Source organism: Lichenostomus cassidix, chromosome 2 (assembly GCF_008360975.1).
Source record: "Lichenostomus cassidix isolate B80296 chromosome 2, HeHo_3.0, whole genome shotgun sequence".
NCBI classification, from domain to species: Eukaryota; Metazoa; Chordata; class Aves; order Passeriformes; family Meliphagidae; genus Lichenostomus; species Lichenostomus cassidix.
The window spans coordinates 125049827-125066010 of NC_139482.1; the positions used below are offsets into that span (position 1 = coordinate 125049827).

Genomic DNA, 16184 nt, shown 5'->3' on the forward strand with positions numbered 1-16184 from the left:
AAACCTTGTAGTAGAGGAAGCGGCGCCTTTTTACAGGCTCGAGCAATTAATGCCTCTGAATTTTTGCAGGGAAGCTGTTTATGAAGGCAACGAGAGCCCGCACAGCAGGGAGCAGCGCTGGAACCCAAGCGAATACACGGGAATTCCATGGGGAAGGGTGTGAACCTGTGAGAGCCATTTGCACACACAAGCTGTTGGACTCATCCTGTCACCCCTGCTGGCCCCTGGATCAGGGCTGTGCCTCACACCCAGCACGGAAACCTCTCCAACGCGGTCTGCTGGGGAGGGACCCAGCCCTGGTTGATGTGCCCGTGTGTCCGCGCATGTGTGCGTACATATCTCACTTGAATTTGAAAACTATTGCCACACTGCCTGTGTCTAGCGCTGGACAAGCGTGCTTTGCTATATTCCCACCTCCTGGGCGCTGGGCAGGCGGTGGCATCCCTGTGCCCTGGCTGGGCAATCCCGGCACTGTCCCGGGCCGGCTCCTTCCCGCATTCCCTGTGCCCTGGCTGGGCAATCCCGGCACTGTCCCGGGCCGGCTCCTTCCCGCATTCCCTGGGGGGACAGCGGGAGCCGGGCGGGCGGTGCGAGCATTGCGGCTCTCCCCGCCCCCGGCTCCCCGGGCCCTCCCGAGCCCTCCCGAGCCCTCCCGGCCCACGGGCGGCGGGACGGGCACGGATTTGGCGGGAGTCTATAAAAAGCCGCCGTGAGGCGAGGCCGCCGTCCTGCCAGAGCCGCGGGCAGAGGCTGGGGCGCGGCGCGGCACCGCACCATGATCAACCCCAACTACTACCCCTGGGGCTACGACAGCGACAACGGTGAGCGCGGGGCTCCTGCCGGCCCGAGAGCCGGGCGGAACGAGCCTGGCTTGCTGAGGGAGCACGGCCGGGGTGCGGCTCCGTGCGGCCCGGGGCTCGCTCTGAGGGTGCCGTGGCCGAGGCCGCTCGCTTGGCGCTCGCAGGCGCGGAAGAGGCGAAGCTGGTGCGAGGAGAGGTCAATGGCAGGGGGTCTCTAAGTTAAATAAAATCAGTTTTCCTACTGCTAGTGTAAATTAAAATTCGACGTAGCGTTAAAATCCGGCTTTAGGCTGGCCCTAATGCAGGAAGAGCCGTGCTGGGCTTTAGGTAATTTCTGCCTGCAGAGGTTGGGGATATTGGTGGTTCCTTGTTTCTGCTCTCTCCTCTGCTGTGGAAAACCAGCTCAGTGTTGGTCAGGCTTTTTCCACGTGAACTTCTTGGTAAAACCACGATGATAATTAAATCCATGGTTCAAATATCTGACATGTGCAGGGATCAGTGGCCTTTTCTCGTTCCAGATGGGTACATGGTGCCCTGTTTGAGTCGTTTAGGCATATCTCAACATATTTCTAGCCACTGCTGGACTTGAAGTATACACCTCTAGTTTTCTTCTTTGGCATATCATCAGTGTCTTAGTAGTCAGTCTGCTGATAAGTCTTGAAGTTGCTATGACAGTTTAGGTTCAGTTAAATGACTTGAAGTATCCAGTTTTCCAGCTAGAAATCCATCTGATTGCTTTTTATACAGTGAAACTCTTGATACGGCATGAATAACAACCAGGCAATTAGTAACCTGCTTGTTAATGCACTTAATTGATGTTCTATACTTAAGCAAAGCCAAGCTTGTGTTAATTGTAACAAGTGTAAGTCACGCCTGTCTGGAAAAGGTTTTAATGATACTTCTCTACTTTTTCTAGGACCAGATCAGTGGCACAAAAATTACCCTTTTGCGAATGGACGCCATCAGTCACCGATTGAAATCAATAATAAAGAGGTTCATTATGATAGTTCTCTGCTACCATGGTTTGCTAGCTATGATCCTGGTTCAGCTAAGACCATCCTCAATAATGGGAAAACGTGCAGAGTTGTATTTGATGATTCATTCGATAGATCAGGTCGGTTTTGTTTTCATCTCTAACTCATATATAAGTGACTGTTTCTCAATTTGCATGGAAGAACCTGCTATGAATGTTCAGGCTGTGAGAAGGTCTCAGTGTAGTGCCTGTGTGTGATGTACAGGTTTCTGTGACTCTGGTACCCTGTGCTACTGCTGGGAAAGACCTGAGATTCCTTTTAAAGTTCATAAGTAAAAATCCTAGGGAATGGAAAGAGCTGCAAAGAAACTTGGTACAGGATGAATTAAGGTGTAAGATAAATTTCTGGGGTTTCAAAAAGCCATTGCAGTTGTGGTTGCTTTCCAGGACTAAGGAGTTCAGGATTTATCTGTGAGAACTGAATTCCATTTTAGTGATTTGAGATGCCCAGCAGAACATCTTAAGTTACAATCTTTAAAAACTCTATCCATGTAATTTCAGATAAGTGAAGTAATGAACCAGATGTTGCCACAATGTCACAGTATTTAATCAGTTAAAACTCTTTTTGGCATTCATGAGGTTTTGTCTTAATGAAGATTATAGAGCTGATAAATTTCAGTGTTTCAGATTTAATGTCCAAAATCTTTAATCCTCTTGCATACAGCTGTGAGAGCATACAGTGTACAGACTTATTTCTTACCTGCATTAAAAGTTCTACTTTCTATTACAACTAGAATTGAAAGCTGTGAATACTAGAAGAAATTCTGCTAATAGATTGTTTCATGTTAAGTATATGTGGACATGGATTTAGTTTAATGGAATTTTAACAAATTACTTGGGTTTCATGAAAACTGGGTATCAGAATGTCTGTAAACTGGACTAGTTAATATCCTATCAAAACTCACTAATTATTATGCAGTCAAGATTTTTGTTACTTTTCTAGCAAAGTATGAATCTTGAATGCTATTTTAAGAAAAATATTAATATTAGATAAAATGATAGACAAGTAAAGAGATGCAGCTCTGCCCTATGAGGTCTCCATGACTATTACTTATGATTTTTTACCATCCATCTGTTGTATTTGGTAGAACAGCATCAGATATGCCAATGGTTTCATCTTCTGCATAAAAATAAAAATCATTATTGTTACAACAACTCAGATTTTGAATGGGATAGAGTATGCAGGCACAGCAATCTACAGCATGGATACAACACTTGCCACAAAGAGCAGAAAGTTTTGGAATGTTCTGAGTATTTTTCTGATGAAGTGCTCAGTAACTGTTGTGTTTTGATTTCAGAAATAAAAAGTGACTCACTGCAAAAAAAAAAAAAAAGTAGGTGTATATCTCAACTCTTTGAAGTCAAGAAACATTCAGTGTTTGTTGTTATGTCTCCTTTGTTATACCATTGCCTGCAGAGTCTGTAGGTGGTGTTCCTTCTCTAATATAATGCTAATTGCAGGACGAATTCCACTGTGCATACTCCTACTGACTTGAACACATTTAAAGCTTTTTAGCTTTAAATATGTGCACTGGCTTATTTTTTACGTCAAAGGACCACCAGCTGCACAAAATATACATATGCAATAGCAATCATATGGGAATGAAGCTTTTATTCCTTTGCAACAAAGACATTAATTTTGTCTTTGTCTGTCTATGTGTCTATCACTCTGTCTATCTGAATTATTTCTGAGTTAACCAGAAAATTAAGAGCTTCATTTATTTTCCTAACTTTTTTTAGTTACAGTGGTCATACCCATATCTGTACTTCTGTCTAGATTTTCATTAGTTTAGATAAAATAGATTGCTGCATAAATTGCCAAGGTGAGTGATAAAATTAATTACTTTAAATGTCTCCAAGTTTTACATCCGTAGTGTCTTCTGCCAAGAACACTTGGAGTATTCACAATTGGGAACAGTTTCTTAAATTCAAACAATTAGACAGAGTGCCATCCAATGTAATTCAGGTATTATGTTGAAAAAAGCCTTATTACTGTTATTTTTGGAGTTAGTGTAGTGGAAGGAATTTGAGAATTTATTTCCAACTATTTATAAAGTCTGGTTGACTTTGAGAATCTGCTATGCAATTGAAAGCTTTTCTGACTTTGCTGAGAGCAGTAGGAGCAGTATTATGCCTCTGCTGACTGTCCATACAAGTTAATGGATTCTTATTGACTCACTTTCCTGTCCTACCACACCAATGTAGGAGGACCTTATGCACTGTAAAATGATTGCAGGTGGAGGCTGGAGTATCAAAATTCAGGAAAGACCTGGGGGCTGAAATCAAACCTCCTAGGTGGCTGGGCCCAGTAAAACACACAACAGAACTTGGCTACTTTGGCAGCCTACCACTGCTGTATTTTTTGGCATGACTGGCAACTGAGATATCCTTTTAGACCGAGCAGTGACCCAATTTTGGTTTGAATTAGGGCTGAAATCTATTTCCACTAGCAGAATCCATTTATTTCTAAAATTCCAAAAATATTCATGCCAAAGAGCTCCTGAGAGCTTCTAACTGAGTGGACTATAGTCATGATGCTGTGTGAGATTTTTAACTTCCTTACAATTAATGACTCTTTGGCTTTCGTTGTAATGCCTTGGTTAGATGGTTACACCAAGGTGTTAGATTGTTTGAGAAGGAGTAAAGATACAAAAGTCTGGTAATGGAACCCAGACAGAGCAGGTGAGGAGAGATACACTAAGGCTATGTCAAATGGATGCCTTCTTTCATCTTCTCTCTTTGTCTGTTGTTTTTGTTGGCGCTTTCTAGGGGAGTTCATCAACCAGATTCCTACTTCTTTTTTTACTGGCTTTCAGATGGATGTCATTTAAGGGCTTGGAGTGCTACAGTGTAGACACACATTCTTATAGGGTTATCTTGATGCTTTTTTCAGAATCTTTCCTATCAAAGAAATGCGTGGCTTTGAAAGTGGATTATGCAAGGAAAAAAAATTAGAGATAGTTGCTATAAGAAGCCAGAGCTTGTTGCTAATCAACTCTTTTAGCATGACAAGGGCTTGTGGCCAGCATTTCCTCAAATACTACTTTGTGGGAAACCTCATTTATTTTTGCAAATGAAATTTTGATTAATATCTTCTGGTGAATAAAACATTCATTTGTTGACTGGTTATCATAGCATGAGGAAAAACCGCAGTAACTTTAATTAAGTCAGGGGGAAGTCTGTCCATAGACATTCCAGTTTTGGTTGATTCCTACAAAATATTACTTATTTTGTCTGCTGAATTTACTCTGGAGAAAACCAGTAGCTGTTACAAGAATAGCACCACTAAATCCCAGTACTTTTGTGGCTGTGGTACATGCATACCACTCAATGGCACTACTGCATAAGGCAAAAGGCAGCAAAGTTAAATTCTTCCTTCAATGTGACAATACATCTGTCATTTGTAGTGTCTGCATGAAGGCATTGATCTCTCCTGTTCTTGGGTACAGGGAATTTAGGATTTGAGTTTCTGTTAACTTTAAATTTCCAATGTTAGAATTAAAAGTGCTTGAACAGTCAAGGACCTGCTGAGGCTATAGTTACACAGAGCACTGTCTGTTTTCTGCCCCTGGAATGGGGCAACCACCTATTCAGCCCTATGTAGATCACAAAGAAAGATGATTTGGGAGCTCACAGATGAACAGGCTGTGATCAAGGGTCACAAAACTGGCAAAGATGTGTTAGAGTGTAGGTGAGGGTGGGTGGCAGGCTGACAGGCTTCTGTCTGACACTTTTCTTTCCCAGTCTGTCCTTATAAGAGTACAGAGTTCAACTAGAAACAAAAATAATCCTTCTGCATGTCTGTGTGCTGCTTGCTTAAAGAAAAATTCAGTGAGAACTTAAATTTGAGTTTCAGAAGCTTTTAGGAAACACATTTTATCCCAGCAGTTAGCCAGACAGTTTCAGCACAGAGATCCTCTTCTGAGCAGAGGCATTTTTCTGACTTTTAAAATGTGACACTGATGTGAAACATCTGTGGTTTCTGTACTGCACTGTTAGATTCTATTATAGAGCAGCGTAACAAAGGTAATGTGTCTTTTCAATTGTCACACAGCAGTACATTACTAATTTAATTTCATTGTGGTTTACCAGTTCATTTTATGGATTTGGCAGGATGCGGGATCATAAATCTTCCTAGAACAGTCATTTCTTCTCATGTTTATAAGCACAGCTCATCTCATGAGTCTGTTTTATTCTCCTTGGGTTTTTCCATCTGGCTTTCATGATATGCCTTTACAGCAAACAGGGAAGGCATTTGTGTAGGCATAACCTTGCCAGTTTTACCTTAGTGAGGGCAAATGACAATTGACACTAGCACAGATTAACAACCAGAGCCCTGCTGAAGCTGCTCAGCAAGTGGATGTACATATTTAAAAAGCTTCTTGTCACTTTTCTGTTCTCAAGGACACCCAGCTAGCTAAGATAAAGTGACTGGAACAGCCATCTCCACTCAGCTGCATCACACTTTTATTTTGCTGTCACAGAGTGAGAGACAGAGGGTTTTCTTGCCTTAGCTACATCTTTCTGTGAAACACTTGCCCTAGAAATTACATTGAAAGGGAAAAAAAAGCCCATTCTTTTATTAGCATGTTTCATCTCATGCTGCTCAGCTGATGACAGATCAAATAAAAGGTGAGCTTTTTTCCAGATGTCCATGCAGGATTGTTCTGTAAGAGATTATTCCTCAACGTGGATGTGGGGAGGAGAGGATTTGGGCAAGACGTACATGACATTTTTATGTCTGGTATCAGGCACTGATGGGTCACTGAGGGTGATGTGCAAACCCATTTAGAGTCAGTCACTGAGCAATGGGATGAGAGTTTGCAACAATTAGGCACCAAAAAGGAGTGAATACTTTCCTCCCTTGTGTTCCTGAGCTGGATTGTATGTTCCTCCACCTGGGCCATGTTACTTTAATGGCAGCAGGTTTAAGGGAGTTACATTTTGGTAATTCTCCTGTGACTCTCAGATATTTAAGGTGAACATTTTCTATGTAGTAATTGTCAGAAAAATTCCCTGTTACATGTAAATATTATATACTAACATTGCTGAAAGATAATGTAAAGATTTTTATTTGTGTAGTATCAAAAACAAAAGCCCAAGAGGATAAAGATATGTTTAGAATTTAGGTTCCAAAGCACATGCTTATTAAAAAAAAATACTTATCTTACTATTTTGAGCTATGCAGACATAGTTTGGGATTTTTTATGTTTTAAATACTGGAGAACTTAATTCTTGTAATGGTTTTGTTTACTTCCCCTTTTTTAAATGCAGGAAAATTCCATTTACTTATATTGCCATTTCACGTATTAATATGTTTAATACTTCACACTTGTAATTAAAAGAAAGGAAACACCTTTTTGTCCTTTAGAAGATGTTGTTTGCATCATTCTGTCTGCTTAAATTGTGCTAGGTAAAACTAACTGTCTATTTATAGAGGAGTGAAGCTGGAAGTGTTGGCAGGAGACGATGCAGAGCTTCACCTAACGCCCAAACAAAAATGTCTGCTGATGGCCCAGCAGTGGAAATAATGACAAGTTTTTACCTTAAAGAGGATTATTTGGCCTTACGGATCTATTTTAATGGAGAATTGATGGGCTTGTCAGCTACTACTGTTACCCTGTCTGTGTTGACCACTATTCTGAATGTCTGTTGGAAGAAGTAAAATGAATTTGTTGAGAATAACAGCTTGCTCTACTTTTAGGGCTGTATTTCTTGAGATGATAATGGATTTAATTATTTTCTTTTCAGATGGAAGGATATTTTTCACTGGCACTTAAAGACCTGTTCTTGAGAACTGCTAAATGCTGTAACTTCTATCCTCAAAAAAAGTGAATGAGAATTGAGTATTTTTTAGTATTGGTGAATGTAAAGATGTTCTTTCTGTTTCAGTGATCCTTTCAAATAGACCACCTTTGTTTACAATATTATTTAACAATTGTAATATTGTTTAGAATACTAGATATCATTCATCACAGATTGAACTTTTTTGTAGGAAAATAGCTTGCATTCTTAGTGATTGCTTTTCTGGTTTATTTTCTGCTTTTTCCTCTTCCATAACCAGAGGAAGCAGCCATTAGAGCAGAAGCAACATCAGTAATTTCATTACTTTTTAAACAAATAAGTCATAGCCTGCAGTAAGATACACAATTCTGTAGCATTTTGTGGGAATTTGTTTATCGTCCAACACTTCAGTAGTGGATTTTAATCACGGTTATGTTTGTGTGCTGTTGTATAGGTACTGGATTATAGATACTATTTCAGTTCAGGAGGATTTTCCAGAAAGTACTAGGTGCACATTTATGCAGCTGAATTAAATCAGTGATCTGTAGTGACTGTAGTGGAAGTCTAGATGCAAAAGTTCTCATCTGCCTGTGAGTATAGCTGAAGATGGTCGCCTGAAGTGTGGCTAAAATCAGTGCAGAATTTCAGAACATAGAGCATCTGCTCAGTAAATATGTGTGTAAATATTGTACATACACATGTATTTAATTTGAAAGAATTGGGAGATCCTTGAGTCTGATGCTGTTGCAGATTATCACTTGCAGTGCTGAGAGGTGGGCCACTCCCAGGAGTCTTCAGGCTACGGCAGCTGCACTTTCACTGGGGCTCCTCTGATGACCACGGCTCGGAGCATGTTGTGAATGGAGTGAGGTATGCAGGAGAGGTAAGACTCACCACTTTTTACTCTGAAATGGGGTGTAAAATAAAATTTGTCACTATTGTTCTGGTGGGACAAAATTTGTCATTTATGTTTTTCAGTGAGTTCTTTCTATTTTTTTATCTGTTCTTTTTTATTCTTACTCCCATTGATTCTTAAAAATGTGAATCAGGTTGAAGTAATTCTCACAGCATGAGAAAAGAAAAATACTGTGTGAAACAAAGGTTTCCATGTTCTCAAACCAATGTGGTGTGAAACAGCACAGCAAGACTGAATTACTCAGAAGGAATCCAAACTTACTAAAACAATATTCTAAAAATACAGAAATATAGTAAAAGTGCAAAATTGCAGTGATAGAAAGGGGGAAGAATGTGTTACCTTTGCCACTTTAGGATTGTAAAGAAAATGAGAAATTAGACTAATATACTTGAATGACATGCATATGGATTCTATGCTAGAATTACTGTAATTTGAATGCCAAATGGAAATGAAACACATAGCAGTAGATGATGTATTAACTGCATGTTCTACCTGCTTACTTACACCGCTTTTCTTCAGCTTTAAGATGAGATTTCAGTTAATTTTTTTCTATTTCTTATTAAGATATGTATAGTTTATTTTAAAGCAATTAGTAGTATAATTAATAATGTATGACAGATATAACTAATATATGAATTTGCTGTCCCTTTTTTTTTCTCTTTCTTTGGAAGGCCTTATTATCATTCTTTGTTGCCTCAAACTCACACAGTTATATGAAGAACTGTAAATTCAGCCTGTGATGGCTTGCGGTTGAATAATGGGGTTTTTTTACATGTTTTTCTTTGTTTCAAGCTACATTTGATACACTGGAATCCCAAATACAGTAATTACCTTGATGCTAAGAGAAGAACTGATGGGATAGCTGTTTTGGCCATATTTTTGCAAGTAAGTAGAAGCATGCAACCCTTCTTTGCACTATTAATATGGAGTTTCTATTCTTAGTGTGTTAGAAAAAAGAAAAACCCTCTGAGTATATTTTCTAGGGACCCTACCACATTGAAGGGGTTGACTTTCAGTAATGTATCCTTTTCAAGTTATAGACCATGACTCATATTACCTCAAGTGGTATCCAATACTACACACACTTGTCCCTGCAGCTATTGTGTCACTATGTGGCTCATGGAATGGGGGCACATGTCAGAAGTGGCCCTCTGACCAACAGCAGTCAGCTGTCTTTTTTGCTAAAGACAAATTTAGCAGATTTGTCCTTAGCAAAAAACAGATTTCAAGGACACATCTCTTCTACGCTTTTCATGAACTTTCTCCAAAAAAAAAACTACCTCACAGACAATACATATTACTAATTTTTTTTTTTTTTAAATCCTTTTGGGGCATGCAGCCTTTGCCTGAAATATTAGCTGTTGCTCTCTTGTTTAATTCATGTTCACTAGAGATAGAAAGCTGGATGTCTTTTTTGAGGTCAGCAATTGCAAACAATGGATCTGACCTTGAAGTCTACTTTTTAAACTAGAATAAAATTTTTTTTCCAAATTCTTCTCATGAGTCTGAAGAGGTGTCATCTTTGTTAGGCTAAAATTTAATGTCAACAGGAATAACTGTGTTGTGAAATTACTTGTTATGCTAAATTTCTATACTGATAAAATTTCCCCCTTTGTATCATAATATCTGTTGGGGTACAGAAAGAGGTAACAATACATAGCTTACCAAGCTGGTAGGGGTGATAGGTTGGCATTATAATGAATAGATTAATGCATTATAATTTTATTGTTGATATACATTTAGGTGCTCATATAGAAAAATAGGAGAAAGAAGAAAGCAGGTCAAGCAGAACTCCTTACTTTCTTCTTTACAGGTAGGGGAAACTCCCAAACCAGAGATGAAGAGAATTCTTGAAGAAATAAATGCTATCAAAACAAAGGTAATGATACTGGGCTTTTGATTATAGGAAGATTGCTCAAAGTCTCAGGACATAAAAAAACCCCATGGTGTCTGACTTTCTAGTTTTCAGATTCTGCTCTGCAACATTTCCAGATTTCATTTGGGAATAAAACCACTGGAAAACTAATAAGACTTTCCTTAACATGAAAAGTACTTTCTTCCATTTACATATGACCCTTCTTTGGCTTTTGTGGTGCTTATGCATTTAGGAAAATTAATAATTTCCCCAATCTTTACTCACCTAAAAACTAGGCATGGAATATTATTTCCTCAGAAAGCAGTGCCAAATAAAAGTCGTCTTTGGAAATTGGTCCATTTAATCTTAATGTAGCCTCCCTAATGGATCTCTGAAAATGCCACTGACTAGATATTTGTGTCTTAGGTAACATTATGTGATAAATCTCACATTCCATAGCCTGTCTTGCTTGTTATTAGCACAAATATTATAAAAGTATAACCTGTCTCAGTTTGTTATTAGGTGACCTGATCCAATATTTAATAGATAGAAAGAATTTCCATAAGAAAGGAGGCCAAGAGGAGGAGTATTTCTGCACAGAAATGGGTGAAACACATTGGTACTGGACACTGCTTCACATGAGTTAGTTCAGGTACAGGAAGTAGCATCTTGGAGTTTGTGTTGTGTCATGCTTCTCTGGGCCCATCTGTGAGGGTCATTCAGTCCACTTATCTTCACACTGCATCATTATGTCTCATGCAGATCTGTGCTTACTTTCCTAGTTCATATATTTGAAGTATCTGTCACTCCCTGTTTCTTAAAATAACAGAGCTGCAAACTAATCTTGACTAGATTTGTTGAAGAGTTTTCTGTTTGGTTTTGTTGTGTTTTTGTGTTTATTTTAAAGGGGAAAAACGCTCCTTTTCCAAACTTCGATCCTTCAATTCTTTTCCCTAAATCTCATGACTACTGGACATACCATGGATCTATCACTACTCCACCTTGTGAAGAGTGTGTCACCTGGATTATTCTTAGAGAGCCTATCATAGTCAGTTCTGACCAGGTAAACTTCCCACTTCTTTTTACTTACATGCTATAACCTGATTTTATTCTTTCGACAAGGAAAACACTCATTGGATTTGTGAGTGATTAAACAATTAAAAGGGGAGTGGAGAACTTGCCCACATCTGACACCATGGTAGTTCAAGTCCACAGAGATCAGAGAGCTTTTTAAATCTGTAAAAACATAAGACAGTGTAGATGATAAAGTTTTCTTTCAAAACCATAATTTATCGGAATACAAATGTAATGGTATTGGTGATTCTATCTGCCCTGTATTGCAGTTGGGAGTGGAAGTTGGAAACATTGAATCACATGTTTGATACCTGTGTTTCTGGAAGGCAGATCAGCTAAATTTTCACAAACTGGAGCAACATCGGACAAAGAGATTTTGCTGTTAATGTTAAAAACTTCTTTGGTCACTTACTGTAAAGAAGTATTTCTTGTTAATCCTAATTTCCCCCCAGTCTGCTCAAAGGAGTTTGAATGCCTGCTCTCAGCACATTTCTTACCACTCAAGTCAGTTTTGTCATCTGAGGCTATTCCTCTAGTCAACAGACTGTAAGATATGATATCAGAAATTTCAAGGCCGCAAGCACGTGAATTTTAATCAAGGGACTGACATATTATGTAGATGCTATATTTAGACACATAACTTTACATTTTAGTTTTTCAAGATGATAAGGTGTTTAGTGAATTGATTGATGTGCGTTTTACCACAAAAAGAAAACACTTTTATTTTCTAGTACTTTGTAATTATGTGACTCTTTATCTTTTAAGTAATACAGCTCAGGTATGATGAGAACATTATGTGGAAATAGATGAAATGTAGTAATTTATTCCTATAACTTACAGCTTAATTTTCAGACCTTACTGAATTGCTCTGCCTCCTGATTCCTTGCCCATCTGAAAATTAAAATATGGGGGCTATTTTGAAGTGGGTACTAGTGTGAAAAATGGTCTGACTGGTTTCCACAAAATCAATCATCTTAGATGTTTATATTACAGAAGATCAACTACAGATTTTATTGGGAAAAGTGCTGTCATTATTGAGCATTTCTGATTTAAAATGCATTTTGTAAGAAATAACTAATCACATCATTGATCCAGCTTCATGAAAAAAAATTTTTGATTACTCTTGTGTTGGGGTCATGGTCTTTTTCTCAGCTGTTCTAAAATTAGTGAGTTTTCGGAAACATACAGACTGTTCTTTAACTATCCCTCCTGTAGAAAAACTGGAGCATTTAAGGTAAAGATGAAATTACTACATAAAGATAAGAAATTGGCTCTTATCCTGAAGTAACTGCTTTTCAGGCAGAATTGGCAGCATGTGAGTTATTGTATAGAAATACAATATAAATACTTCCCTCACGCCAGAGTGCCTGCACTCTAAATAATGTATTCATAAGAGGATTGTGTTGCCAATTATTTCTAATCCTAGACAGTGTACTACCATGGCAGCCTCATTAATAGTGATTATTTTAAGTGTGTGTGCATTTGCGGTGGATTTCTTGGATGCTTTTGCAGCCAGATGGTAACTGTATATTAGCCACAAGGAGAAGTGCAGTCACTGCAAATCAGTGCTCTGCAGGAAAAATCAATTCACCAGAAATCCCAGCGAGATAGAGTGTGGGTGGCCTAGCTGCTCAGATTACTTTTAATGAAAGAACAGAAATTTAACTGTGGAATGACTGTCTAATTGAAGACTAATTTTTTCATCTTTATGTATTCATAGCCTGAATACATGTTGGTTTTTTACTGAGTAGAGCAGATCTTCCACAAATAATAATAAACCTCAGCATTCTTCTCCAACAGTAATTTATCAGTATTAACAAAACTGATGAACTGTTTTCATCTCTTCCCATACAAATTATTCCTCATCTGAAATGTGAAATTTAATTTCAGACTAATAATCCATTGGATGTATATTATGCTGGTTAAAAATGTGGCCTCATCATTGTTCAGGCAAACTGAGATGGCTGGCGTTTCTGAGCTGTTCTGTGAAGAGCAATGTTGACATGCCTGATGTAGCTCAGTCCATAAACTGGAACTAGTTTAATCACGGTGAACTGAGGTTTTACAATCCAGACCAAAGTTCTGCTTGCATTGGCCTTGAAGTCTGTACTGAAAAGTAGAAACATCAGTGTATTGAAGCTCCTGGCAAATGAAGGTGATGTGCCCTGCATGGGGCTACATTTTCAGGTTTACAGGGGAAATGTGTGTGTGCTTTTCATGGTAAGACATTCAAACAAGTACAGGTTCAAGTGTCTGAATTGCAGCTGATGTGCTTTGGGTCTAGTGTTGAGCATGGTAGTGACAGCAGATGAATATAGGGTATCTGTTATGTGTTACATCCTTTGAAAATCACAAAGCAGTAGAAAGAAGATTGTTAGACAGTTTTGAAGAGTATGGGCAGAATTCTTCTTATAGCATCCCTCAAAAAAACCAACATACCTTGGTTAAAAGAAAAGGCCAAGCAGAGTCAAGCTGCAGACCTTGTTTACAAGCCATTTGAAACATTGACCAAGTCTTTATCCAGATTTATATTCCTGTTATTAATAATGAACTTCTTGTGTCACTGCAACAGAACATATCTTCTGCTATGGACCTATCATGGAAATGAACAATTAGTTTATAATTCAAAAATTTATTTATTTTAAAACCTTGCAATTCTAAAGGATTCTTAGCAATCAGGTACTAAGACAGGGTTAGAGTAGGAGAAGTTTGTTAGAGTACACACTACTGTATCCGCATTTTCTGAGTACTTCACGCAGTTTCTGTGGCTGTACACAGCTCCCTAGACAGTACCTAAATGACACTGCTACTCCTAAGAGTAGCACTGCTAGGAAAAGAACATGAGTACAGTCCTGGTGGTGGTGGGGTGAAGGACATCTTCACAACTTTGAAGGAGACTTTTTCCGCAGCTGGACCAACCTCCTTAGTTTAATGGTTGGGCTGTGGATTTGATCCCAAAGGATTTCCATTAGGACATTTCAATTTTTGCTCTTCTGCAGATGGCGAAGCTCCGCAGCCTCTCCAAGAATGCTGAGAATGAACCTGATCACCCCTTGGTTGACAACTGGCGCCCGACTCAGCCGCGGTATTTCAGGATGGTGAGCGCATCATTCCTCTAGGACCTGGCTCCTGTTGGGTGCCTCTGAGTAAAGCAGCCTCTAGAACTAAGAGGTGGTTTTGTTTTGTCTCCTTTGCTGCATTTACACAGAACTCCAGCTGTAGGTCTGGAGGCTGAAACTTGAGTTGTGAAATGAGAATTTCACTTTCAGAGGATTAACATTTATTTAGGCCAATTCTGTTGTTAAAATGGAGGTAGAGAACCTGTCTGGCTCTTCATTACTGCTTTAACATTAGCTTTTGTTAATAGTACAAAGGAAGAAAGAAGATGCTACTAACAATTGCAAGAAAATTTCTTATTGTGCATATCTCTTGATGCTTGTCTGATTGCATGCTAAAGAGGTTTCAGTTATGAGAAGTAATTATTTTCACCATTAAAGACATTTTTCAGTAATTGTTTTCAGCATTACCCATATCCAGCTCTGAGCTGCACCAGTTAATCCAAAAGGCATTCTTGGAAATTATAAAATGTTTTGGTCTTTGATACATAAAATATGAAAGGATAGAAAATTTTGTTATAATCACTGATAAAGAGCTAAACTTTTACTTTCTTAAAACAAGGGATAGGTGAAACAGAGATCTGTTCTGAAAACTGCATTCACCAAGTTATATGTAGTTAAAACTGTGGGAAGGGGGAGGAGCTATTTCTGTTTGTGTCACAACTGGTTGCCTTTATTAAAAGACTAATTTCCATTTTAATGTTGTAGCAGTCAAGGTGACATGAATTTTGTGAAGTTGGTCTTTGTATCCTTCGTATATATTTTCTTCGTGTATGCAAAAGGCTTTTCTGTGTAAAAGCGTGTTAAAATAAGAAGAGTCCCTAATATTTTTAATTTTTTTTGAGACAAATTGTCATTTCATGTACAAATGTAATCAATCCTGTGATCATTGAAATTTTTGCATAAACATCTGAAACCACAGTTTGACTCAATCAAAATACAATTGACCAGTGAGTTTGTTCTTGTCTCTTATTTTGGTATAACAAATAATGAAACAGGATTGTGATTCTAGAATTGAAATAACACTATTTCTGCGCTAAAAAAGTCTAACAATAATAAATACATTTACTTAAGATTTTTTGTTCTGTAGTTTTTTTTACTATTTAGAAACATGTAAAAATAACATAATTTTAAATAAAGACTTGTCACTATCCTCTGTATTATATCTTTATAGAAACTGATGAGAGTATCTTTTTCAGATGTTTGTTTGAATTACGAGAGTACTGATTTCACATGATGTCTTAAATAGCTACATCATTGAGACATCCACATCTATTCTTTTATTGAGATCATCTCCATTCTGACAATGGCTTTCTTGCAACATCATGTGAATCATTTTCATAAGCTGATTGCAGAGTGAAAAAGTTCAGTCTGTATCCAAACCCATTAAACTGAAAGGTAATTTACATTGAGCTCAGAAAATGCAAAGCAGGTGCTGCTCTGGCAGTAGCTACATTCTTGGCTGCCATGTTCTAGGGCAAGAGGATGTTGCTGAGCTTGGTGATGGGAGAGGGGTATGTTCCTTCATTACAAAAACAAAAAATGAAGCAAAAATTGATTTTCCAAAATCATTAGTTTGCTGTGAGTTACAAGGTAAGTTGTTTTA

At 38.4% G+C, this 16184-nt stretch overlaps 1 protein-coding gene across 1 annotated transcript; it reads left to right on the forward strand.

Annotated features, from left to right (window-relative positions):
- Nucleotides 1–642: 642 nt before the first annotated feature.
- Nucleotides 643–15651, forward strand: LOC146442191 (carbonic anhydrase 3-like). Its single transcript, XM_085053128.1, has 7 exons — nt 643–821; nt 1717–1914; nt 8382–8500; nt 9326–9418; nt 10347–10412; nt 11296–11451; nt 14462–15651. Exons 1-7 carry the CDS (start codon nt 776–778, stop codon nt 14579–14581), a joined length of 798 nt encoding a protein of 265 aa, XP_084909254.1. The 5' UTR covers nt 643–775; the 3' UTR covers nt 14582–15651.
- Nucleotides 15652–16184: the final 533 nt, after the last annotated feature.

Excerpts from the sequence above, each read along its gene's own strand:
- LOC146442191 (XM_085053128.1), top strand. The coding sequence starts at position 776 with ATGATCAACCCCAACTACTACCCCTGGGGCTACGACAGCGACAACG. Across the intron at positions 1,915-8,381 it reads TGATTCATTCGATAGATCAG|TGCTGAGAGGTGGGCCACTC; the intron begins GTCGGTTTTGTT and ends TATCACTTGCAG. Across the intron at positions 9,419-10,346 it reads TTTTGGCCATATTTTTGCAA|GTAGGGGAAACTCCCAAACC; the intron begins GTAAGTAGAAGC and ends TCTTCTTTACAG.